The following is a 27,491-nucleotide window of genomic DNA, read 5'->3' on the forward strand; positions in this document are numbered from 1 at the left end:
TAACTATGTAAACAAATAGATAAACAAACTAGATAAAAAAACAAATAAACAAACTGATTAAATAAATAAACAAACAAATGAATAAATAAATAAAAAACTAAATAAACATAAATAAACAAATAAATAACTTAATTAATAAAAAAATAATTAAATAAATAAACAAACACTAAACAATTAAACCTCATGGTGGCACAGTGGATAGCAACAACCTAGCTAACTAAATAAATAAACAATCTAACTAACAAACTAAACAAATAAACTAAATAAATCAATACATTAACTAGCTAAGTCTTATGTTACACAAGTTTTTACATTTGTTAATTAATTAATTACTTACTTCATTTATTAATACCTGTGCAAGACCAGGTTGAAGGTCAGTCCAAGCAGTTTTAATGGGTTGCATTTTGAGCGCAATAACAATAAAGTGATGCTTATGCAATATGAAGAGTAATTATGAATGAAATATTAATAACAAATATGAATGAAATAAGAATAGCAATAAAGAACGATATTTTGTGTGCGCTTGAGAAATACTGAAAACAACTTCACATTTAAGCATATGAAATGCCTAAAAATATAACGGCAAGCATGAAGTATATTTGCGTTTTTGAATCTGCGGTGAAGTGTAAATGTCACCTTTGAGAGCTGATGTTGAGTGTATGTGTGTGTATGTGTGTGTGTGATTGTGGATCTCAAGGTCTCTAGGTGTGTTGAATGGTGCACACACACATTCTCTGTCTTAAAGCAACAGTTCAGAAAATGAAAATACCTCACTCACCTTTGTTCCATTGCAAACTCTTTTTTTTTTCCTGTGAAACACAAAAGGATGAAGTTTGAAGATGCTTTTTCAATTATAAATCATAAAAGAAGGACAAAAACAGATGAACACTGTCAAGCTTTCAAAAAAACTCTAAATAGAAAGAATAGTTCACCCAAACTGAGAATTCTGTAATTATTCACTCAACCTTCAGTTGTCACAAACCTGCCTGAGATTCTTTTCTCTGTTGAACACAAAAGAAGATATTTTGAAGAATGCTGGAAACCTGTAACCATTGACTTCCATAGTGATTGTTTTTCTTACAATTGAAGTGCTTACAGGTTTTCAAATATTTCAAAATATCTTCTTTTGTGTTCAGTAGAATAAAGAAATGTTATCTATCTATCTATCTATCTATCTATCTATCTATCTATCTATCTATCTATCTATCTATCTATCTATCTATCTATCTATCTATCTATCTATCTATCTATCTATCTATCTATCTATCTGTCTGTCTGTCTGTCTGTCTGTCTGTCTGTCTATCTTTCTGTCTGTCTGTCCGTCTGTCCATCTGTCTATTTCATGTTCTATCTATCTATCTATCTATCTATCTATCTATCTATCTATCTATCTATCTATCTATCTATCTATCTATCTATCTATCTATCTATCTATCTATATATCTATCTATCTATCTATCTATCTATCTATCTATCTGTCTGTCTGTCTGTCTGTCTGTCTGTCTGTCTGTCTGTCTGTCTGTCTGTATTTACCTGTCTGTGTTATTACAGTTTTTCTTTGCATCGCATGCTCAAAATGAATAGCTCATTCCTCAAAAGCAAGTATTCAATTCAATTCAATTCAATTCAATTAAGCTTTATTTGTATAGCGCTTTTACAATGTAGATTGTGTCAAAGCAGCTTCACATAAATGGTCATAGTAACTGCTGCAGCTCTCTTGTTTTTCCCGTCGTTATTTGTTTCAGTGTTGTACATATTGTAAATAGTATATTTTTTCCTTACTTACTTTTTCTTTATTTTTGATTAATTCGTTGTTGTTGTTCACTTTGGGATTGTAAATAAAAACACACATATTTTGGCATTACTTTGGTTGTCTTTCCACTCATTCACTGTTTATATAAATATATTTTAATTAAATAAATGTCAAACCCCACACCCTAGACTAACATCAGGGGTTTGTAACAATAAGTGAATTGGGTAGGCTAAATTGTCCGTAGTGTTTTTGTATGGATGTTTCCCAGTGATGGGTTGCAGCTGAAAGGGCATCCGCTGGGTAAAACATATGTTGGATAAGTTGGCGGTTCATTTTGCTGTGGCGACCCCTGATTATTAAAGGGACTAAGCCGAAAAGAAAATGAATTCTTTCTAGCTAAAAAGTGCTTGTTTTTCCATCAATAACTTTCTTTAACCTTGGAAAATATCTTTTGAGGGATTTTCTTTTACATGCATGAACAACAGCAGCCTAAACAACAGAACATTGTTGTCTAATTCAACCTGCAGTGCTTCTGTGAGAGGAATCCATTTATTTATATAAAATCAACAAACACATATGTTTTACTTATCAACAAATTAAATAACCTTGTCATGTAGCCTGTCATTTTTCTATTCACTCTATAAGTTGAAGATGATGGCACCATGGACAGCATATGCGCTTTTTTATTATTAATATTATTTTTTTACATAGGCCTAAGGAATGTCATATCATCTCACGTTTCACTTTGGTAAAACAAAATGGTGAATTGGAGAATGAAAGAAACACCATTAAAAGGAGTTTCATTTTTGTCAAGTTTAGCCTGCTTTCAGCCTTATTGTCCAACATGTTTACTACAGCAATGTCATGGTTTTTAAAAAGAAAGAACATCATAATGGCCTACTGTATATAGCAAATAAAACGAAACACAACATCACACCATTTGTTTCAGAAAAAGAATAAGCAGTGTCTTAACCTCCATAAGAAAGCATCTGGCTGTCAGTCTTTGACATGGCCGGCCTTTGCTCCTCAGCGCCACGCCTGTAATAAAAAAGGAAAAGGAAACTCGCCGTTTTTATATTTATTTCAGTGTTTTCATGCCTAAATAAAACGAAAGCAGAGAACAGACTCACGTTTGAGAGCAAGGAGCGGCCCCTGGTGGTTCGGCAGTATGGGTTGCATATAGGGAGGATCGGCTCTGTAATTTTTATTTAGAGAAAGACTAAAAGTACGGAAAAACATGGGAAAATACCTTTACGGGGGGATAGCCGGATAGAACTGTAAAATACAGGAGAATCCTGGGAAAAACAGGTATGCACTGAAGGTGAGAGGAGCAGCTGTAAGTTATTATAGTTTTATAAATCATGTAATGAGATTAGAATTTAGCATTTAAAATTTTGAACAAAGAAATATAAAAAAATGCTTTTTTAAATACAAATTTATTATCATCCATTATTAAAAAAACAAACAAACAAAAAAATAATAATATTAGCAATCTGATAAACTTTAAATTTAAAAACTACTACAGGCAAATAACAAACTGGCAAGCTCATTTCCTCAGTCAGAAGTTGTTCATTTATATAATTACGAATTAAATTTGTCCAATAGCTTCCTTCTTTTATCAGTTATTTTCACAATTTATGATGGCATACTGCAAAATAGGACAACTGAGCTTATATAGGGGTCAAATTCTGGACTTTGTCAGTGGGAAAGTGAGTCTTTCAAACCCCGATTCCGCTGAAAATAAAAAACATATAGTTGTAGTAATGCTACACTATAGTGCTTTTTTCAATGGCCCAGACAATCTCCTGAGTAAAATGCAATAGACAATGTTAAATATCAAATGGCAAGAATTTTAGACTCTATTGAAGTAAAAAAACAAAAATCACAGCTTAGCAATTCTTGTGACTCCATATATACAAGAATAGTCTTGATGCTCTCGTTACCAAAAAAAGTATTTTATACAAAGCATTAAATACATTTCAGCATTCTGTACTTTCTCCTTGTGTCATTCCATTGTTATTACCCAAAACTCAATTTGTAAAAAAAAGATTTGGCTTAATTTGTATGTTTGGCTTTTTACCAATATCTGGTAATCCAGGTGAATTTCACATCAAAAGCTCCTTTAGAAATACATTAACCAACCATGATGTGTTCAATACCTATCTTACCCACGGTATATGACTGTAATCTACACTGATTTCACCTTCTGTACTTTATCATATTTGCTGACATATGCTTTTTTCCTTCACTTATCTTTGTTATGGGTTAAGTGGTGAGTAATGTTTTTTTCTGTGAAGATAAAGTGTTTCATCACATACTCTTTATGTGGTCACCTTGAGTTTATTACTAGCTAAAATCATACTTTGGCTACATTAGGAAATCAGACATCACTGATTAAAACTCAGGTTATCTAAAACTTGCTTGATTCCAAGCTTAATTAAAAGCTTTAAAATGAATTAAAATGAAAATGTTAAGTTTAGTCAGGTTTGATGGGTGTCGAGCATAACCGGTCCTTTTTAAATCAATTCATAGATTTTAGATGATGTTCAAGCCTGGGGACTGGGATGTCCATTAGAACATTGTATCATGTCTGAGCATGATTACCCTGGTAGATCTGGAACTGTGCTTTGGGTCATTGTCCTGCTGAAACATCCAACCCGTAACTTCAGCCTCTTGACTGATTTCTGAACATTGATCTTCAGAATCTGCTGATACTTGGGGGAATCCATGCGAGGTTTAACTCTGACTAGGTTTCCAGTACCTGTGCTTGCCACACATCAGTACAGCATGATGGACCCTCTACCATATTTTACAGTAGGATGCATGTTCTTCTTCTGGAGTGCTGTGTTCTTTTTCCATCATGCAAAGCAGCCATGGTTGTGGAATCTGTCCTCAGTATATTTTTCAAAAATGATTCAGGCTTGTCCACATGAGCCTTTGCATACCTCAAATGACTCTTATTGGCAGAGCACAGAAAAGGCTTCTTCTGTATCACCTCCAGTGTGCTGTTCTTTGTGAAGAATGCGCTAAACTGTGGAACGATGTACAATGACTATAGTCCCTTTTACACATACAGAACTTTCTAGAAAATTACATTGTCGGTAATTTGTCTGAATAATGCTCTGTGTGAACGCAGAAGATTGGCGGAAAGAGCACTTTTCGTATTTTCAGTGTTTCTCTGAAGGGTGGCAAGAAACATTAAACAGCCAAACCTCCCTATAAGCAACCCATATCGCTGAACAAGCAGGGGCAGCCCCTTGCTCTTAAATGTGAGTCTGTTCTGTGCTTTCGCTTAGTTTAGACATGAAAACACTTTGAAATAAATATAAAAACGCTGCGATTCCCATTCCTTTTCATTACAGGTGCCGTCACCCCTCCTATGCAATCCTCAAAACAGTCATATAATGGTGTGTGACTGTCAGCTGACACAGTACATAGTGTGAAATAGACGCTGTTTCCCAAACGAATTATGCACACACGATTTGAAGCGGAGTGAAAGTCTGGCTTTTGGGTGCGTGTTTAAACAGACATATACACATAATTAATAATAACATCTAAAGATGTCGATCTTGTTTTTTTTTTTTTTCGAACACAACTAATTTCATCTTAAATGAGCATAATAAGTTAGGAAAGCAGTCGAATGCTTTCATTATAATGTTAGATGTGTGCATTATTTAAAGTGACACCTGTTGTTTAATGTAATCAATCGAAAACAATCTAAATAAATAAGAGATTTATTTGCTGCTCTTTAATCAGAATGTGTAAGTTAAACAGTGGAAAAACTGTTTGCTAATGGATTTGCTGCTAATGTATACATTTATTTTTTTATTTTGTAAATAATTATAATAAAACGTATTACTGACCATTTAACTGTTTATTTACAATTAAACAGCTCCAAATGAACAAATTTAGTAATTTGGGGATTTTTTAAAGGAGGGGGGAATCCCTTATTATGGTATGGTTGTGTGTTCAGAGATGCTCTTCTGCATATCTTAGCTGTAACGAGTGGTTATTTGAGTTACTGTTGCCTCTCTCTTTCTCTCTCTCTCTCTCTCTCTCTCTCTCTCTCTCTCTCTCTCTCTATATATATATATATATATATATATATATATATRTRTATATATATATATATATATATATATATATATATATATATATACATAGTGTTTCCTCTAGGACTTTTTCCTGCTGTGGTGGCAGGTCTTCTACACAAATCTACCAACTACCTATATGATGTTATTTCTATGACAAATGGAGAAAAGTGGTGAGTGCAGTATTACACGTCGGGATCGCTTGCGCACCGATTTCCTCTGCTCGTGCACAAAACTTCTTGCACGCCCTCAAACACGCTGCTCAAGCGCAGATCTTCTTGTGCGCTCTCAAATAAACACTGCTGAAGTACGATTTAGTGCGTGTATGTCTCCAACATTTATTAGATTAGCTAGGAATATTTATTAATGTCTTCAATAGACCTGGAGATCGGTATTAATGCATACCTGAGTAAAGCCAAAAGGCAATAAACTCCAGCAAGATAATGTTAAAGTCTTTGTATGCAGAATCACAGACCTTTATCTTTAAATAAAGTGTAATTATGGAAACTGTGTTCATCTTAACTGAAAGCGACGTCGTGTTTGCTGGCCTCACGCATCACGCACCTGTCAGTCAGTCAGCACGTCACCTTAAAGAGTTAAACAAATAGTGCACAGCCATTAACAGAAAAGTTTGCGCTGTTATAATTCACTTACCTTTTAATGCGTTTTGGTGCGATTATAACCCCCTACTGAAGACAACAACCACAAATTAATGTTTTGAATTAAAAAGAAGCTGTATATAATATATAATATTTTCTTTTATTCAATCAGCATGATTAAGCAAGATGCAATAATTATTTCTAAGCTTTTTTTCAACATCTGAACAAAAAAAGTCAAAATTTTCCATATATATGTCCTGCAAATATAAGACATTCACAGGATGTCAAATACTTACAATAGATAGGACTAATACTTACAAGGACATTTGATAAGTCTGCATTTGTGGATAAAAAATTATCCATTTAAATCAAACAGGTTTATACTTTTTTAAATTGTCATTTTCAAAATTACAAATAATTTCCTTTGCATTCAGTGTTATCAACAGATTCATACAAAAAATTGGCAATAAACAAATATCTACATTTAGAGAGCAACAAGTTAGTTGAGTATATTTTGTGTGAAATATTTAAATAAGTTTTTACTTAATTTGAAATATAATATTTAGCAGCCATGCTTTCCTTAAAGGGATACTTCACTCAAAAACGGAAGATTTACTCATATTTACTTACCCTCAAGTGGTTTTAAATAAGTTTCTTTCTTCAATTGAACACAAAAGATATTTTGAAGAAAGCTGAAAACGTGTAACCATTTACACCAATAGAAGGAAAAACAAACAAAGGTCAATGGATACAGATTTGCAGCATTATTTAAAATATCTTTAGAAACTTAAACAGGTGAACAAGGTGAATCCCTTTAATGTGGAATACTCACACACTATATTAGGCTACTTGAGCAAAAAAGTAATCTGAAATAAATCTGAAATTAAAAAAAGCGTCAAAAACAGGAGAAGAGTGTAATTTGTGTCTGCAGTGCTTGAGCGCCCTCCTCTGTTCAACACTGATCAACAGCGGTGATACAAACATCCATCCAATGACCAGAGGAAATGAACCAGGAGACTAAACCACTTTACAGTGTTTATTCAGTGCAAACGAAAACACTGAGTGCTCACAGTTATTACCAGGTTATTCTGCTCCTGCACATTTATGACATGTTTCAAAACTCTGCGTTAAGGCAAATGAAGGTGGTGATTTAAACACATGAATATTCAAATTCATTTTTTTTTTAGAATTTAAAAAAGCTGTTATTTAACTTTAGTACATGTCATTAGTGAGGATTTTAACAAGATGTCTGATAAATGTGACCAAAGTGATTTTTTATTGTTTCACTTTTACATATATTTGCTATTTAGTTCATAAAATTAAATAATTAGTCAAATGAAAATAGAAAATATACTTGATGGACAAATTTAATAAGGTTTATTTGGAACGAGTAATTAACTGTTTCATGATTTTAAGTTAAGTAAACTAATAATAATATTGAGCATGAAAAAAATCTTACAATCAAACTTTTTTCTTCTCGAGATGAATAATATACAGTGGTCCCTCATTATTCATGGGATTTACGTTCTAAAAATAACCAGCAGTAGATGAAATCCGCAAAGTAGTCCGCTTTATTTTTTACAATTGTTATAGATGTTTTAAGGTTGTACAACCCCATCACTACACACTTTCTACACTTCTCACACAGGCATTACATTTTCACACTTTGCTCTCTTGTTTAAACACTCTCAAAGTTCAATCCTTCGTAGAAAAATAAGCCCAATACTATAGAATGAAACCAAAGATCAAAACCATTTGATCTTCATTCATTTATTCTGTAATGGTGCCCTACAGCCACGTAACATCTACCTTCCTTTAGCATGTTTAGAAGTTCAACTTTTTATGCAATAGTTAGCATCTTCCTCTGGCTTTTGAGTACTACTGCAGGTCCCTTTGACAGTGCAAAATGTGTGGAGAAAACTTGCAAACGTACAGTACAGCACTTTAGAGTCACACTGCTGGCGATCGAAGATTTATATAAATTTGGCAAGCTGAACAAAATCTGTATTGTATAGGAGACATGGCACATAGGAGATTAGTTGACAATGGTTTACAGCCAACCAGGACACAGAACACACGAAACTGCGAAACCACGAATAGTGAACCGCGTTATACCGAGGGACCACTGTATTCCTAAAATAGAATTCTTCTTTTTTATTACTAACAATGTAATCTTCATTAGTTAATGTTTTGATTAATCTTTTTATTTGTTTAATTCTATTTTCATTTTTGCTAAATAAGTGTCACAACCAGGCCTGGTTCTCCCCCCTCACAGTCACATAATTCAGCCTGTTCTCTGTCACCGCAATCAGCAATATCCTAGCCACCCAAATACTAATCACTAAGTGCACATGCACATTGTCCCCACTCATCACATCCATCCATAAATACCTGCATGCTCCCTCATTCAGTGTGAAGCCTTGTCGCATCGAGAAGGACGAAACAAACGCTTAGTCTATTCCAGTTATTCAGAGTTATACTTACCTTGTCTGTTCCTTGTGTACCCATAATATCTCTGTGTCTCTTCTAGTGTGATTCCCTCCTGGTTGTGTGTCTCCTGATCCTGTTTGTCTTCATCTTCGTCATCAATCACCAGCTCAATCAATCACGGCTCCATTGCTCACAATCTGCAAGATAAAGACTTTATCTGTTTGATATACCACCTTTTTACATCATTTTGGCAATAAACTGTTTACTTACTCACTCAGTTCTGGTCTCAGTCCTCCTTCTGTGACAAAAGCAGGACCAACACTGAAAATGAGCAGCGAAGCCTCATTTTGAGCACTCGTGGATTCACTGAAATGAGTGCTCAACGCACCTCCGGCACCAAGCACTTCCACATTCCCCATGTTTTCTTCGACGCTCGCCCGGCACCGTACTCAGGCCTAGCGGATGAGTGCAATGGGTTTATACTTCAGTGTTCACTTGTGTTTAAAATGCAGCCTTTATTGTGTCCGACTGATGCTTACAAGATCACGTTTAGAATCTTTCCGCTTTCAGGAAAGGCATTGCAATGGCAATGCGAGCGGAAACCTTATGGGCTCAAAGAGGACCGGTAACACAATCTATCAAGCAGTTTACTGATCATTTCAAGGTGGTTTTCAGCCATTCAGCTGAAGAGGCTTCCACTAGTGAACAGTTACACTATCTAAAACAAGGTACAATGTCTGTCCAGGAATATTCGTTAAAATTTTGTAAACTTATGTAGCAGGTGCAAACCCGAAAGGTAAAAAAATTTTATTTTGTGATTCCACTTGTCATGACCATATTTGGGGTTTCCTGTCTCCATGTTGATTTGGGGAGTGTGTGCTTTTGCTTTGCTTTCCCCAGTCTGCATGAGATTCAGCAGCGGTAAGTCACACAAGTGTATGCGGTGACTTAATGAGTGTCATATTTCGTTTAATTAATGAATCCAGATGATGTAATTGTATGATTGTGATCTAAGGCCTGTTTGTGATGTATACACAGAGGCTAGTCGATTATTTCTCATTATTTTTTGTTATGTTTGCTATTCTTCTCTCATAGTGCGAGTGAATCCATCACTACACGCTTTTAGGCTGCACAAGTCCTCTTATATGTTCCTTTATGTTATCCAGGTACATGTTTTGTTGTTATATGTTCTAAAATATTTATGTATTCTTTATGACTTTTGCTAAAGTCAGCCCCAGTCTGCATGAGATTCAGCAGCGTGCGAGTGAATCCATCACTACACGCTTTTAGGCTGCACAAGTCCTCTTATATGTTCCTTTATGTTTTCCAGAATAAACCAGGACGGGATATAAAGGCAAATATTTGTATGATGTGTCAGTGATTTTAACACAACGCAGAAAACATCACGCTACACTTACCGCAGCCAGCCTTTGGGGTAAAAGAGCACTCATATCCACCGACCGACAGGGGATGGAACCTCATCTGAGAATGCAGTTACCAGCCTATGATGATACATATGGTCTGGGAAACTTCATACAGTTCACTCTATGTTCAGCACATATGGAAGTAGCTGAGAGATTCACAACTAGCCTTTACTCCTCCGCCAGCCTGTTTCCTCGACCCCTGCAGACCCAGGTCTTGAACCCATGTTTCTAGACCAAGAAAAGCTCACTGATGCAGAGAGGCTCAGTCGGCTGAATTGGTGCCTATGTTTATATTGTGGAAAAGTGGGGCATTTCTGAGTTGCATGCCCCATATGTTCAACACATCCCTCAGTGAGTGCAATTCATGCTATACAAGAAAATATGTTACCTCTCACCACTGTTGTGACGCTTACTGCACCAAACATCTCTCTTCCAGTGGTCACACTCCTTGACTCTGGTTTAGCCGGCAAATTAATCTCCGACACTCTCTGTGACCAGCTCCACTATAAGACCCAGTCCTTCGAGAAGAGCTATCATGTACAGTCCATCATCGGAAAGCCCTTAAATCATCACATCAACAGCATTGTGAATTCAGTTCAACTACATGTGGGTTTGTTTCATAAAGAAAATATTGATTTGTTGATCTTGGAGGGGTCCACCACGAATGTCATCCTAGGGCGACCTTGGTTGGTTAAGCACAATCCAGTGCTTTCTTGAGGTACAGGAGCGGTACTGAAATGGGTATGTAGGGATGGTATACAGTTTGACCCCAAGAATGACCAGTCTGTCAGATAAAGAAGAGCCAGAGTCAGAGATTCAAATAAATAAATGAAGTTTACTGAAGATAGTTTGCAGTTTCATCAGCAGAAGCCAGCTTCAACACATGCAATGAGTTCCTGGCCGCTCTGCATACAATCGCCAATCAATAACAATTATACTCTTACATAACGTCATTAACTGCATCACACATTTAGGTGTTCTAACCTGATTGGTTAAAACACAGATAAACTAGGAACATTTCCACGTGTTGTTCGTGCATACAATTCTAAACAATATCTTAAGCATAAACGTCAGACATCCATTAGACCGATTAGAGCTGACTCCAGACCTGTGAAACGCTAAACCAGGGACACAATAGATGCAAGAGACAATCTGTTTGTGGAAACTCAAGGATGTTTCTTGTATGTTCAGCTATTTTATCAAACTGGTTCAAGACCATTAACAGTCTGCTACAATATCCTAACTACACACAGTGTCTATCCACATACAAAAAGAATTACTTTAATAAGAATTAACAATCAAAATAGATCAATCAAACAGCTAAATTACTGTAAACAATATCAGGACAACTAGAACAGCTGTTTTTCTTCTCCTCTGTATCGGTAATCCCGTTCAGAGGGACAGAGGGAGAGAGAGAGATCTCCATGACCCATGACCTGGTTTTTGTTTGTCTCCTGAAAACAAAGTTAAAATAGACAGGCAAAGAGGAGCAAGGACACTGAACATTCCTATTTTAAGCAATGTTTTAACTTATTCATTAATTAAAATCAATTCACAGTTAAATACAAAATTAATGAGTATTTAAAGTATTAAAATATGCAATTAAAGTGATGAGAAACAGGATGTTGAGAAAAAGGATAAACGTTGATTCACGTTGAGATGGATTTGAAGGTAGATATTCAACTCCTTCAGGGAAAAAAAATGTTTCCAATAATATATTCCAGAGTGTCCGGTCAAGAAGGATATTAATCACATGTCTGTGTGTTAAATTTCCATAAAGAGTGTTGTTGAACAGTGTTCCGAGAAGATTCCTCACTCCTACAAAGATTTCCAAGATATTCTCTGCCCCAAGAGAGCCACCCAGTTACCACCTCACAGGCCATGGGACTGCACGATTGATCTGATCAAGGGTGAGCCAGTGCCGCATGGACATGTTTACCCCCTCTCCATTCCTTAAAGGAAGGCTATGGATTAGTACATAGAGGAGGCATTAGCTCAAAGTTACATTCGCCCCTCTACGTCCCCTGCTGCATCCAGCTTCTTCTTCGTGGCCAAGAAGAACGGGAGCTAAGGCCTGCATCGATTATCGGACTCTAAACAACATCACCCTCAAGAACCGTTACCCACTTCCCCTCATCCCGGCTGCACTGAAACATCTGTGTGCCCAGCCCTAAACTCAACCCTTACAGTTGTTAATGTCTACAATTACCCCAACCCTAAACCCAACACTCACAGTAATTAATGTTTACACCTACCCCAACCCTGCAACCCTCACAGTTATTTGTCATGGCTTATGAGTCTGTGTGTTCTTTCTGTTACGTCAAGTCATTCAACATTAATTTAAGGTATGCATATATGAACAACATTGTTTGCAGAGATGTAGCCTGATCTGAATTTTTATCATTTTAGCATTGGCTATATAAAAAGTTTTCCATTACAGAAAAAAAGTTAAAGATGACAGATTTGTGTCATAACTTTTTTATTTTAAGGTAAAAGCTGCCAGTAAAAGCTGCATTACAGAACTTTCTGATGCTTCGTTTTGAAATGAACCACAGGACATCTCTGGGGTCAGTAAGTTCTCAGAAGATAACATCATAATTCAGAACTCAACCTTATAGTTTATTACTTAAAAATAATTTTCCCCAAGACTGCACACCTTTTACCTTGTGCCCTTTGTTTGGGGTTTATGGTATATTTTATTGCTTTATAATTGTAGATAGCCTAGAGCCAAATGTGTTGGATTGCTGCAACACACCCAATAAATGATCTCTAAAGTGACATTACATTGATAAATTACTTTTACACTATATCTTAATATTGTTGAGATCATTTATGTGAGTTAGCTTATCATTGTCTATACTACTGTACGTATAAAAGATTTAGAGATATGTAGCTCCATGAAACATAGCTCCATGAATAAAAAAAAAAAAAAAAAAAAAAAAAAAAAAAAAAAACATCACACTGCAGCTCCACTTAACAAATCTTACAAAACTCTTTTAATATTCTTACAGTATACTAGTGGAGTTTTGCTGGCCAAAATGTAAAGCAAATAAAAATAATTATAACACTTTTTTTGGAGAACAAAAAGATTTAATTTCTTTAGATTTTTAGCTTCTAAAAGTTTTTAAAAGTTGAAACTTTTTTTTTTGTTGTTGTTTTTTGAAGTTGAAACTTTTGTGCTCCAGAAATGACAATGTTGTATGAAAGAATTGTTTTTGGACTGAAATGTTTGTCCTCTAAAAACGTCATGAGTTTTTAACTGATGCCCAAGGTTAAAATCATTTGACTCCAAATGACCCAACCCCAAGAGATCACACAGTACTCGACAATTGTGTTTTTACTTTTTTTTGTTTTGTTTTGTTTTGTTTTATATGTTCGTATTGTATACTGTACTTTTATAAAACTTTTTTTCTTTCCAAAGGTGCATTTATTTAACCAAAACACAGTCAAAAGTGTTAGATCATGAAATATTGTTACAATTAAAAATATTGAATGTAGTTTTATTTATTCATTTATATTCAGTTTTTGAATTATTATTTCATAATTCAAAGCTGAGTCTTTAGTGTTAAAGGATCCTTCAGCAATCATTGTGTGATGACCTGTTGTTCTATTAGAACCAATTATTATTTGTATAATATTAATGAGAATTTTCAATAATTAAAATTGTTGATTTTTTTCCTGCTTCAGTGGATATATTTGACCTCATATGATTCTTTGATGATTCATATGTTGAAAATACCATGCATTTCCATATTTTTTTTTCTTCTCTTGAAAATTTAATGTGTTTTGATGAATGTAATTGGTAGTTTTGGTAGTTTTTGGTAGAAAAAAAGCAACCCAACATGAGATAAACAATGATACTATCAATAACAAAAATAACAATACTAATAATAATAATAACAAGAATAATTATAATGATAATAATTATACTTTCTTATTGAGCGGCTGATTTTAATATTATTCTGATTTCTGAAGGGTCATGTGACACTGAAAACTCATGCTGAAAATTCAGATTTAAATCACAGACATTTAAGAAATTAAACTACATCCAATAAGCTATTGTATAATGCAGTGGTTCTCAAACTGTGGTACGCGTACCACTAGTGGTACGCGGGCTTCCTCCTATGGTACGCGGAGGAATCGCCAAATAATGAAAGAAACAATTAACACTTTTAATCCTTTGATGCGTAATAAAACATCGATGTGATCAGCATTGTCTGCTTGGTGAAGCGTACGATCACAACGCTGTGCTTAGAATGTTTATTTTAGTGCTTTGTGACATAAGCTGCTGAAAATCAGTTTCCGAAACTTAAGAATTGATTCAGAAGCGTGATTTGACTGACATGAAAAGTAGCCAATCACAGTCGACCTTTTCTAGTCGCGTGAAACGTAAGGGCGGGACAAAGGCTTTCTGTGTTGCAGAGACAGAGAAAACAACTTAAAAACAAATGTTTTGTTGGAATAATGCTTCTCGGATGTTTTCACTATAGAGATGTCTAGCAGAGTAATTAAACCGCGGACATATTTTCTGCCTTTTTGATGATCTACATACACGTTTCGCTCTCCGACAGCCAGTCGACTCGCCTCTGACCTGTCACTCCTCTAAATACATTCTGAATGGCGGCGCGGGAACAGAGGTATTGCGCAATAACTAATTTCTGCAAATGTGGCGAGTGCTTTATTTTAACACGAGAGAGCGCATTCATGTACGCAAATCGCTAAAACAGATATGCGAGCTCCTAAATAGGCTTTTTTTTTCAAATGAACTGCAAGTCCACTCATGATCGCCTGTGTGCTCAGATTGAATACAATCGCGATCTTTCCACTATTAAAGTAGACATTATTTATCTTTATTCCTTGACTAAATTTAGTCAAAAGTATTCAAAGTTATCAAGTATTTAGAATTAGATTGATGCATGATCGATGACAATGCAAATGTTCTTATTTGGCTGTATTGTGAAGTGAAACTACTTTTAGCAAAGGTGGAACTTATTTCTTTACGACAAAAGAATTATGCTGGAAATGTTTCTGGATGAGGTATTTGTGTGATTTATACATTAAGCTGTATTCTGATCTGTCTTAAAGCATTACAGGTCAAAACAATTCGTTGTTACGTATTGTTTATTTATCAAAATTAACAATAAGGCTCTTAAAGCACTGCTTTGATAAATGTAGTGTTGTCATATTTCAAATACTTCAAGTAAAATGAAGTCATTTATTTATTTATTTTTACTGACAGTGTACTTGTATTATTTTTTTTTTGTATTTTAGATTAAGATCAAGTGTAAAATAAAATCTACATGTGATGTACAGCTATTTAAGAAACAAATTTGCCATATTGTAAAGAAAAATAGTGTAAAATATGTAAATAAAAGGCTAAATTTAAATATTTTTACCATATACTTTAATTAAACCTTTCAAAGCTTGAAAATATTGTTTAAAAATGGGCAAAAAAGTGTCTCTATGGCCTTAAAGTTTATGTGGTAGTTTTGCCAGTGCTATTGAAAAAAGATTAATTGTCATGAAAGGAAAAATCGACCATACTTCCTTTGTTAGTGCAAATTCCTATACATGTAGCTTTGAGATTTAAGCAATTAAACCATTCAATCAGGTTTACACTTAAAAAAAGTGATTTCATAATGAAAATCTGATTATTTTTTTTCAAAAGTAACCAACTAGTACTTTTTAAAAGAGTACTTTGTACTTTTACCTAATATTAGTATTATTTACTAAAATTTGTGTTATTTTAGCAGTGTAATAGTATTTTTCCTTGAGTACAAAAAAGATTTCACAAGCATTAAGTGCAGGTTTATTATATTATTAATATATGATTAATACATATTATTATTATTATTAATGGTTTTTATGTGTATCTATTCCTATGCAATGTTTTATGGGTTGCTAAAAATACATTTCAGGTCTTCAATACATAGCATGTCAGTCTTGAAAAAAAAAATAGGTGCTGGAATTGATTTTCATTAGGCTGTGCCTGTATGAACCCTGTCATTTGTACATTTAACATTTCAAGATTTGTCTAAAAGTGTATGAATATGACATATAGCCTATATTTATGAGGTCCAAGCAACATTTCCAGCTTTTGATGAATAGGCTATTAGAAATACTTTAAATTTAAGTACAGCAGTTTTCTTTTTACTTTTTAAGAACAGCGCCATTTTTTATCAACCTTTAAAAGCACATTTTAACTAAAACGTATTTTTTTTTTTTTTACCTGCAAGCACAGTTAATGTTCAGACTATTTAAAATGTTTAAAGTGACTGACAATAATACATATTCTTAATAATAGGAATTAATCTGCATCGTTTTTAAACTGTGCACACATGTAGCTGCTTAATTAGGCCCACAACGCTATTTTTAATACTGGTTTAAAAATAGCGTCATAAGGTGGTACTTGGAGAGACAATTTTTTTCTAAGGTGGTACTTGGAGAGACAATTTTTTTCTAAGGTGGTACTTGGTGAAAAAAGTTTGAGAACCACTGGTATAATGCAATTTTATAGTTTTTTTCTATATTTTTAAATAAATAAAAGTACCCTTAAGTTTAAAAGCAGAGTAAGCTTATTTTGAAACATTAAAATATAGAAATAAAAGTGTATATATTGCATAATGTGTAGTCAAGTCACCTTTGTTCTCTAGTGCTTTATATAATAAAGTGATTTAAAGCCACCATGCAAAGATGAACAGGAAAATGATAAAATGTCAGATTACAGACTAGCTAAGTTATTTATCTTATTAAACACACTTCTGGATATAATGATTTATAATAGTAAATAATATAATGCAATACAATACATAAAATTGGTCTTACAAATTCAGTCATTTCTACTGCCTTGAAACGTTTTTTTTTTTTTTTTTTTTTTTTTTTGTGTATAATCTCCACATCCATCAAGTAAGATTTATTTACAGCCTAGATAAACTGCAAATACTCTGATATGGTCACTGCAATTTCCTAAAAGTCATGTGATTTAAAGTAAACCAGCAGTTTACAGATCCTTTCTGATTGGCTGATTTAAAGCGTTGTAAAATCAAGTAGTATTTAAACAATGTACCGTACAGACCACTAAACTGCATTGTTCTGGTGATTCAAGGATCCAAGATACTTCATACTCCATACTCCAAGAGAACCTCAACTCAGATTCAAAGGTTTGTCAAATTTTAATTATTATTATATTTAGTTGTGATACTAATTTGACACCTTACTAGTATTGGTTGGACCCCATTTTGCCTTAATCCTTTGTGGCATAGATTTAACAATATACTAAATATATTCCTCAGAGATTTTGCTCCATATTGATATAATAGCATCACGCAGTTGCAGCAGATTTGTCGGCTGCACATCCATGATGTGAATCTCCCGTTCCACCACATCCCAAAGGTGCTTTATTGGATTGAGAACTGGTGACTGTGGAGGCCATTTGAGTAGATTGAACTCATTGTCATGTTCAAGAAACCAGTCTGAGATGATTTACGCTTTATGAAATGGCGCGTTATCCTGCTGGAAGTAGCCATTAGAAAATGGGTACACTGTGCTCATAAAAGGATGGACATGGTCTGCAACAATACTCAGGTTAATAATACTATTAATAATTCAGGTTAATAATCAGGTTAATGAATAATACTCAGGTGTATAATACTAAAATTCCAAACTTAAAACCTTTAGAAAAACAGAATTATATCTAGCACCTATTTGATTGAGTAGCAAGCACATCTTGTCAGTGTGTAATAAAATTTATTGCATACACAGATTGCAAACAAAGACGACATCTATGGAGAAAAGCACTCTGTCCAAATTGACTGTAGTGGTTGAGACAGGCTGGCATGGTACATTTAAAAAGCATACAACTTACAAAGGAGTAAGGCAATGTTGAAATGAAATGCTTGAATGTTTTAGATGATGTCATAAATTTCAGTTATTTTACCTGTAACAAACAGCCCATTTTACTGATGAGGTATAATTTTATTATTTATGTGTTTACACGTGCAGCAGTTACTAACATCCAACTTCATTTATTAACATTCTCAGACAAACTAATCTGCGTATAGAGACGGATCTCACCAGACAATTGAATCTCTACAGACAGAGGAATCTCCACAAACTATCGAGTATCCGCAGACAGATGAATCTCCGCAAATAATTCACTCTTCACAGATAGAAGGATCTCCGCAAACAATGGAGTCTCCACAGGCAGATGGATCTCCACAAACAATTGGTCTGTCTCTCTGTTATCAATTAATTCTGTCTCTCTGCTTCTGCTGTGTAAATGTAAATGAATCATCTTTATAATCTTTTTCATTCTTTCTTTTTTTTCAGATTCAACTGAAAACACAAGGGGCGTAAGGGGAAATAGCATACGTGAGACAACAAATGGAGATTCTGAATCAAATGATTCCAGCAAGGTAAATATTCACAGTAATGTTTAGACTGGTTTTAACAGGCAGAATTTACTTCTCTCTCTCTCTCTCTCTCTCTCTCTCTCTCTCTCTCTCTCTCTCTCTCTCTCTMTATATATATATATATATATATATATATATATATATATATATATATATTCATAATCAGTCTTAATTTGTTATCTTTAGTGTGTTTAGAACTTAATACTTGCATCTGAAACCTTTGGATTATGGGGACCTAGGTTCTAGCTTTGTACATGTCTTGATCCAATTCCATCTTTTAGCTGATTCTCAGTCTATAGTCCAATGTCCTATAAAACAGGATTGAAGACTTGCACTGCAAAGTAAAATCAATTTCTGATTAACTGAGCAAAGAGTTTTAGCCACATTTTTTAATAAGTTGAACTCGAAGACCTAAAACATTTTTCTATGTACACAAAAGGCCCATTTCTCTCAAATATTGTTCACTCATTTGTCTAAATCTGTGTTAGTTAGCACTTCTTGTTAGCCAGGTGTGGCATACAGGTCAGAAAATGAGTCAGTATCTGGTGTGACCACAATTTGCTTCCTGCAGTGCAAAACATCTTTGCAAAGAGTCAATCAGGTTGTTGATTGTGGCCTGTGGAAGATCCAGAGTATCCCAAACATGCTCAATGGGTGACATGTCCTTTGAGTATGCTGACCGTCCACGAACTGGGATGTTTTCAGCTTCCAGAAACTGTCTACATGCATTTTCATGCTGCAGTAATGTTTGTGAATGAATGGTACAACAATGGATCTCATTGCGGGCAGTATCTCTGTGGATTCAAAATGCCATCAATAACCTGCAGCTGATTCACAAAGTTCACAATGTTGTAGATGGAATTTGCCCATATAATTATGTTTTTAATAATTAATAATAACCAGATTAGTGCAACCTGCAGCTTTTTCTGTGAGTTTTCTGTGTGAAGACAGAAAATCAACATGGACACAAATATTTAATAATGATTGTGAAAATGTACAGACAGTATACACCTATTTACAAATTGTGTGTAATGTGAAATAGGAGAAGTGAGAGAGATTGAGGAAAAGAGAGAGGAGGGGAAAGGAAGGGGGAAGAAGGCTGTGCAGCTGGACCACCCTTCCCTCTACAGATTTAACTACAGTTCAATCATCATCTAAATACCTTTCTATTGTTACATCTAAATAGATAAAGTAGGTTGCATTGGACAGAATTTTTCTTGCTTACAACTAGGTGAACTTGGGGGTTCCAGGCAAGGCAGTCCTGCATGTGAAAGCAAAGCTTTAGAGGCCATGATTTTTTGATACTGATGTGATCAAAGCATATTTGTCAGGAGAATGGAGGCTGCGTAGGCCTCGTGTCCCTGATGAGGGCGGGGAATTACAAAAAATCAAGATGATTAAACACTTGAAGTATTAGGTTTATAACTAATCCACAAAGTGTATGAACAAACACACACATGTAAAAACGTTTTATACATTAAGCATATGTTTTCGAGCTATGTGTTAAAGGTCCATTTCTGTGAGAATATGCATGCTGCATGCTATGTTTTGAAGCTTAATATCTCCCTGGTTGCCGTGGTTACTTGGAGGGTGTTTTCCTTAAATTAGGCAGATATTTAGCAATTGTTTTGCTAGATGTAACAATTTATTGTGATGGATCTGTCTATTTGTTACAATGTTCACATTAGCAAACCACTCACCCACAAGACCTCATACATGCTGTCTGCCATCTGCCCTGCACAGTGATGATCAAACTACAGTCAGGTCGAGACCTCGATGACCCCTAAATTTTCAGTAATGCCTTAGAAGAAGGCATAGTGAAGAGAAATTAATATTAAATTCATGTGGAACAGGTCTGGTAGACATTCCTGCAGTCAGTATGCTAATTGCATGCTCCCACAAAATGTATAACATCTGAGGCATCGTACTGTCTGATAAAACTGCACATTTTAGAGTACAATTCCTTACAACTATATAGTGCTTTTCTTGGCACTCAAAGTACTTCACAGATTTTTGGGGGTGTAATCTCGTCAACCACCACCAGTGTTCAAAATCCACCTGGATGATGTGATGGCACCCAATTTTGTGCCAGTCCACACACCACACACACACCAGCTTATTGGAGAGGATGTTTAGTTAGAGGCGACTTAGCAAATTTGGCCAGGATACTAAGGGGAAACCATTGTTCTTCTCATCCAAAAGACAGTGTTTACTGACAGAGTCCCCATCCCTATGCTAGGGCATTAGGACCCACAGAGAACAGGTTAAGGACCCCTGCTGGCATCACTAACACCACTTCTAGCAGCAACCGACTGTGGGGTTGTGGTCTCTTATCCAGGTACTAACCTTGCTCATCCCTGCTTATCTCACAGTGACCATGTGCGAGCTGCAGAGAGCTAGCTGCTAGTTTTATTGAGGCCAGCCTATGGCACACCTGTGCAATAATCATGCTGTCCAATCAGCATTTTGATATGCCACACCTGTGAGGTGGATGGATTATCTTGACAAAAGAGAAGGGCTCTCTAACACAGATTTAAACAAATGTTTAAAAAATATTTGGGTGAAAGAAGCTTTTTTTTGTGTACATAGAAAAAGTTTTATGTCTTTGAGCTCAGCTCATGAGAAATGGAGCTAAACAGAAATGCTGTTGATGTTTTCGTTGAGTGTAATAATAATACTGATAACAATGATATGTATTATAATAGAACAAACTAATAATAAATGACTCTTGTCAGTATTAATAGTGGACATTAATTTGAGAATAAAGTGCAAGCATTAATGCTCTTAATTATATTAGGAATAGTGTGCTGTTGTTGTTTTTTTCACATCTGATAAAGAAAAATGTTTTTTTTAAGTATCAATAATTGTGTATTGAACAGAGAGAAACCAAGAACATTGCAGGAGCAGATATTGGAACAGATCAACGCAAACAACAGGAAAAGACTGAACAAAAACAAAAACTGTTTCAAAGAATTCACCTAAACAGAAATGACCAGCTGAGAGCTGCTGATGTTCTTCAGATAACAAAACATACATTACAGACTCTTGAGTCATGTGCTGAAGATGAGCTGGTTCAAATGTTCATACTAAAACTACTCATGATGGACTACAGAGCAAGATACATTCAAGTTAAAGAGACCAAACAAAAGAAAATAGACACTGGCTCATCCATGCACGGTGGTGATATATTCAAAGCAATGTCTTTATCTAACATGGTTGCCGGTCAGTCTGAGCGAATCGATCCAATGGATGTTCAGATGGCTGTGTTTCACTGTGCTGATGGTTTCCTAAAGCAGATGATGGTCACTAAACTGTCCCAGTGTCAGTATGCTCTGCCTCTGCTTGTTCCTGATCCGTTCACACAGCAGATTGAGTTTCCACTCTGGACATTTAGACAAATCACCAAGAGCTGGAAGATCAGAAACATCAACAATGAAACCATCAGTCAAACTCAGCCAATCTATAAGGCAAAAACTCCAATGGTGTTTTTCTTCAGGTTTGGCTCAGTGTCTTCATCCAAGTCTCATCTGATTAACAGCCTGATCAATGACAGACACAACACATTCTTCCACAGGAACTGCCCAGGCAGCAGCAGATCCAAAGTCCTAATGAATGGAGTGGTGGAGATCGCCTGGTTCTGTCCTTCTGGAAAAGACACTGATAAATTCAATAACTGTGTGGCCTTCTGTAATCTACATGGAGATGCAGGAGAACATGAGAAACAGATGAAGACCCTCACAGAAATGGCCTCAGTCAATGTGGTTCTACTGCCACAACTGGACAGCAATGACAGAAGTGCAGCAATAATCCAAAACCTGTTCACAAACACAAAGCCACTCATCTGCCTTTTTACCGAAGATGAATCTGCTGTAATTGAGATAGGGAAAGGGAAATTCAAAATTGGTTTGAAGTACAGAAATCAGTCAGATGTATCTGAGGAACTCAGAGGTGCAATAAAAAACTGCCTTTTAGAATCATCTGCAAATTTCAGACTTGATGCATTTAAACACTTAGATGTCAGAGTTGATGAGGAAGAGGATGAAGGCTGCAGAAGAGAAAGAGAAGCAGCACAGCAGATGATCAGTTTACTGGAGAATAAAAAACTGACAGAAATCAAAGAATCATTTCTGCCTCATCAGGGGAAACTGTGGCATCAGTGGTGTCAGAAGAACAAAGAACTACACCGACCTCAAGGAGATGAACCAGACAAGATAGTAAGTGACAAAAAAACAGAAATGATGAACATTCGTAAACAGCAGCATGAATCTGACATCAGTGAGTTCATGAAGCACTTTATTAAAACAATGGATCCATATGACAAACATGAGAATGTTTTTTTCCTCAAATGGCTCACAACCCTCCTGGATGAACATATCTCAGATAACCTTTCTGACCTACATAACATGTATAATAAAACTTGGTCAATGATTGTAGAAATGAAAGAACACAAGAACAACAACAATAAACCTGAACTCAAAGCTAAACAAGCAGAACTTGAGAAAATATCTGAGGATCTTCAAGCTGCAACCTTCGGTCTGGAGCACATCATGAGGGAGATCAGTCAGATCTATGAATCATGTTCATCTGTGAAGGAGATCAAGAAAGATCTGCCGGTTGACTTCTCTTCTCTCCCGAGTCTCGCAGCAGAGATGATGATCTCTGGGTTTCCACTGGAGTTGATGGATGGAGATGCTGCTCATGTTCCTGTGATCTGGATCTCTGCTGTACTGGATCAGCTTGTCCAGAAACTGGGAGACCAGAAAGTCTTTGTGCTGTCAGTTTTAGGGATTCAGAGCTCTGGGAAATCCACCATGCTGAATGCCATGTTTGGACTCCAGTTTGCTGTCAGTGCTGGCAGATGCACCAGAGGAGCTTTCATGCAGCTGGTCAAAGTGTCTGAAGAGATGAAAACTGAGATGAACTTTGACTATATTCTGGTTGTTGATACTGAAGGTCTTCGTTCTCTAGAACTGGCTGGAAAATCAACAAGAGGTCATGACAATGAACTGGCCACATTTGTTGTAGGTCTTGGAAATCTGACCTTGATCAACATCTTTGGGGAAAACCCCTCTGAGATGCAGGATACTCTTCAGATTGTGGTTCAGGCCTTCATGAGGATGAGGAAGGTCAGACTGAATCCCAGTTGTGTGTTTGTGCATCAGAACGTTTCAGATATCACAGCTGGAGAGAAAAACATGGAAGGAAGGAGAAAACTACAGGAGACGTTGGATGAGATGACAAAACTCGCTGCTAAAGATGAAGTCTGTGAGGCAGAACGTTTCAGTGATGTCATTAAATTTGATGTTCAGAATGACATAAAGTATTTTGCTCAGCTCTGGGAGGGCAGTCCACCAATGGCACCCCCAAACCCAAACTACTGTGACAATGTTCAAGAGCTTAAGAAATCCATTATTTCCCAGGCATCAAAATCACAAGGAATCATGCTGAGAGACTTGAAAGGTCGTATTGAGGATCTCTGGGAGGCTTTACTAAATGAACAGTTTGTCTTCAGCTTCAGAAATTCACTGGAGATTTCAGCTTACAGGAAACTGGAGACTGAATACAGCAAGTGGTCCTGGAGTCTCCGCAGTGCCATGATGGAAACTGAGAACAAACTGCACAACCAAATAGAAAATGAGATAATTCAAAAGGTTGAAGAAGCTGATCTTCAAAGAGAGCTGAAAGAGACAATTGAAGAAGTGCAAAAAAAATTGTCAGAATTCTTTGAGAAAGACAAAGATAATTACATACTGATTCAGTGGAAAGCATCATTTGAAATCAAAATCAACGATGTTCAGGAAAACATTGTGAGAGAAACAAATAGAAAACTAAATGAGGTTCTTCAACAGAGAGACCTAAAGAAAAAGATTGATGCTCAGAGAACATATCATGAAAACACTCTCTTTGAAAAGAGCAAAGAACTTGCCTTAACACTCAAAGACAAAGCAAAAGATGAAGAAACACTAACGCATGAATTTGCTGTGTTTTGGGAAAAGAGTGTGAAAAAGATCATCACTAACAATCCTCAAATCAAAGAGATTGACATAATGAGAGATGTGAGAGAGATCCTTAAAGACATTTATAAGGGGCAGCTCCCTGCAGACGACTCTTGGAATAAGAATGATATTTTCACAGTGCAGAGTTATTCAGAATATGTAAAAATGAAAAAGTCCAATGTTAAAATTGTCCTAAAAGGGATGTTTGGATATAGTCCTCTGTCTAAAGAGGATGAAGCTATAATAAGAACATTTGTCACTGATGTTGATTTGCAGACAGACAAGCAGATTCATCTTTTTAACATTTCAAAGATGGGCTACAACATCAGCTGCATTCAACAACTCACAGGATACATAAAGGCAAGAGTAACAGAACACGAAGAAGGACCGGTGAAATATGTGTTCAAGAATGAATTCTTTGTTGATTTGGTTCTTTCCATCTTTGAGAGAGCAAAAAATACTTTTACTGACCAGCACAGACTGTTCAGGGAAGCCAATGACCCTGAAATATATGTTGACAACAAGAGAGCGGAGTACTACAGTATTTTCCAAAAACTTATTCATGGAGCAACATCAGCCGCCATTTTTGGTGAGATCATCTGTCAAAAACTCAAAGAGCCCATTGAGCAGACCATCTATAAGAAAATTGCCAGACATTTAGCAGATGAAATGAGATCAAACTGTCCTTCACTGAATGGAAACAGATCAAATCTGGAGAAACACATCCTGAAGACACTGGCAGAAGAGGAGGACTTTGACAAATACATGAAGTACATTTATAATCCCCGAGATTACTTCAAGAGTTTCATCACAGATGAAGTCAGTCAGTACATCAGTGAAAAGTTTAGCATCAGGGACAAGATAAAGGAGAACCTTGAACTCCTGCAGAGGAAGATTATAAATGCAGCTCATGAATCTACTGCACAGGTTCAGGTCAACAAAGGAGATGTTGATCTGTGGTTGATGAGCTTCACACAGCAGTTTTCAGATGTGCTGATCTTCTCTGAAAAAGACCTCAGTGGAGTCAAACATGATGATGTTGATGATTTTAACCTCCTAGAAGATGTGATAAGACAAGAACTTCCCAAAATAACTTCAGAGATCTGCAACACGGATACATTTAATGAAAAACTGGATGTCAAGCTCAGGCCAGAGGAGCTTCTGAGTGATCATTTGTGTCAGTGTTGTTGGGCTCAGTGTCCGTTCTGTGGAGCCATCTGCACAAACACCATAGAAAACCATGAAGGAGATCACAGTGTTCCTTTCCACAGAGTGGGAGCAATTAAAGGAAGACATTACTATCAAACAGAGGATTTCAGTGTATCTTTTTGCACAACTTCAGTAACAAGTACTAAAAGTTTTCTTGTTTCAGAGAAGTGGTTTCCTTTTAAAGAATACAGAAGCGCAGGAGGAGTTTACGCAACATGGAGCATCACCCCTGACCTCTCTGAACTGTCCTACTGGAAGTGGTTTGTGTGTAGATTCCAGACAGATCTGGAAAAACGTTATAAGAGAAAGTTTCAGGGTGATGGTGAGATTCTAGCTGAATGGAAAAATCACAAACAACAAGATGCTATTGCGAGTTTAGAGAAATACTTTTAATAACAAACGTATACATAAGAACAGATGTGGTTCAAACCACCTTTTAAAACCCACTTCATAACTGAACAGTCAAATATATATACATACATTTAGTTTTAGCTTACACATTATATCCTATGTGATTGATGGACGTTTATATATTAACTAATATGGGCATTATAGAAATTATAGTGAATAATTTGTGCAGTCTAAGTGTGCTTTTCACTGTGACACTGACACTTAAAGAACCACAACATGCATACATTGTTCTCCAGTCCAGAGACAATGAAGTGGATTATCAGCCATCAGTTCAGCATGAACAGGCTTGGCTGTAATTAGTGTCTATGTAATGACACAGTTTTGTTTCATAAAGAGATGGCTATCATCAAACTTTCTTGCAAGAGCAAATAGGGAAAAGTAAGTTTTTTTTAACAGATGAAAAACATATTAGGAAATTATAAGAAGATGATTCCCTTTAAAACATGAATGGTACATTTGAAGAGCTATCGATCCTGTCTACTCTGAGAAAACAGAAAACTACTACAGTGTTAACAAACATGTCTAATGACTAATTCTGCTGCCCTTTTTGAGGAGATCATCCATCAGAATCTCAAAGAAAGCCACTGAGTAGAGTGTCTGCAATAAAACTGCCTGAGATTTAGCAGATAGACCGAGATCAATCTATGAATCACTGAATGGAAATCTGAAGAATCACATCCTGAAGACACTGGCAGAAGAGAAGGATGTTCATGAATAGATTAACTACATTAACAACCCCCCCCCCCACCCCCCCCCCCCCAAAAAAAAAAAATAAAAATCCAGCATTACTGCATTTACTGAGGATAAACATTAATGTGTTCAGATCAACAATGCTAATCTGCTGATTTGTTTATTATTGGATTTTGACAGAAGAGCTTCTGAATGATCCATCAGTGCTGTTGGGATAATAAATTTAGGACATCAGATGAGTGTTTGTGTGCACAAATATCTAAGTTTAAATAAATTCTTGCTTTGGATAATCTAAATAAAATGTGATTTAGGGGAAAATGTTAAAATGTTAAAGGAAATGTACTTTTCTTATAATTACATTATTGATTTTAGAGAGTTTAACTTGAGATATTTATTGTGGAAAAATGATTTAGAGAAATATGTTAAAAAGTTGAAAGAATTTACTTTTCTGATAATTATATTGTTGATTTAAGAGAG

The 27,491-nt window shown here is 35.7% G+C and overlaps 1 protein-coding gene across 1 annotated transcript; it reads left to right on the forward strand.

Annotated features, from left to right (window-relative positions):
* The first annotated feature begins 18,367 nt into the window (after positions 1–18,367).
* On the forward strand, positions 18,368–27,185 carry LOC137490039 (interferon-induced very large GTPase 1). The gene is made up of 3 exons (XM_073943945.1): positions 18,368–18,524; positions 18,626–18,711; positions 21,588–27,185. The coding sequence occupies exons 1-3, from the start codon at positions 18,485–18,487 to the stop codon at positions 26,304–26,306; spliced, it is 4,845 nt and encodes a 1,614-aa protein (XP_073800046.1). The 5' UTR covers positions 18,368–18,484; the 3' UTR covers positions 26,307–27,185.
* The last annotated feature ends 306 nt before the right edge of the window (positions 27,186–27,491 follow it).

Source organism: Danio rerio, chromosome 3, assembly GCF_049306965.1.
Source record: "Danio rerio strain Tuebingen ecotype United States chromosome 3, GRCz12tu, whole genome shotgun sequence".
NCBI lineage: Eukaryota > Metazoa > Chordata > Actinopteri > Cypriniformes > Danionidae > Danio > Danio rerio.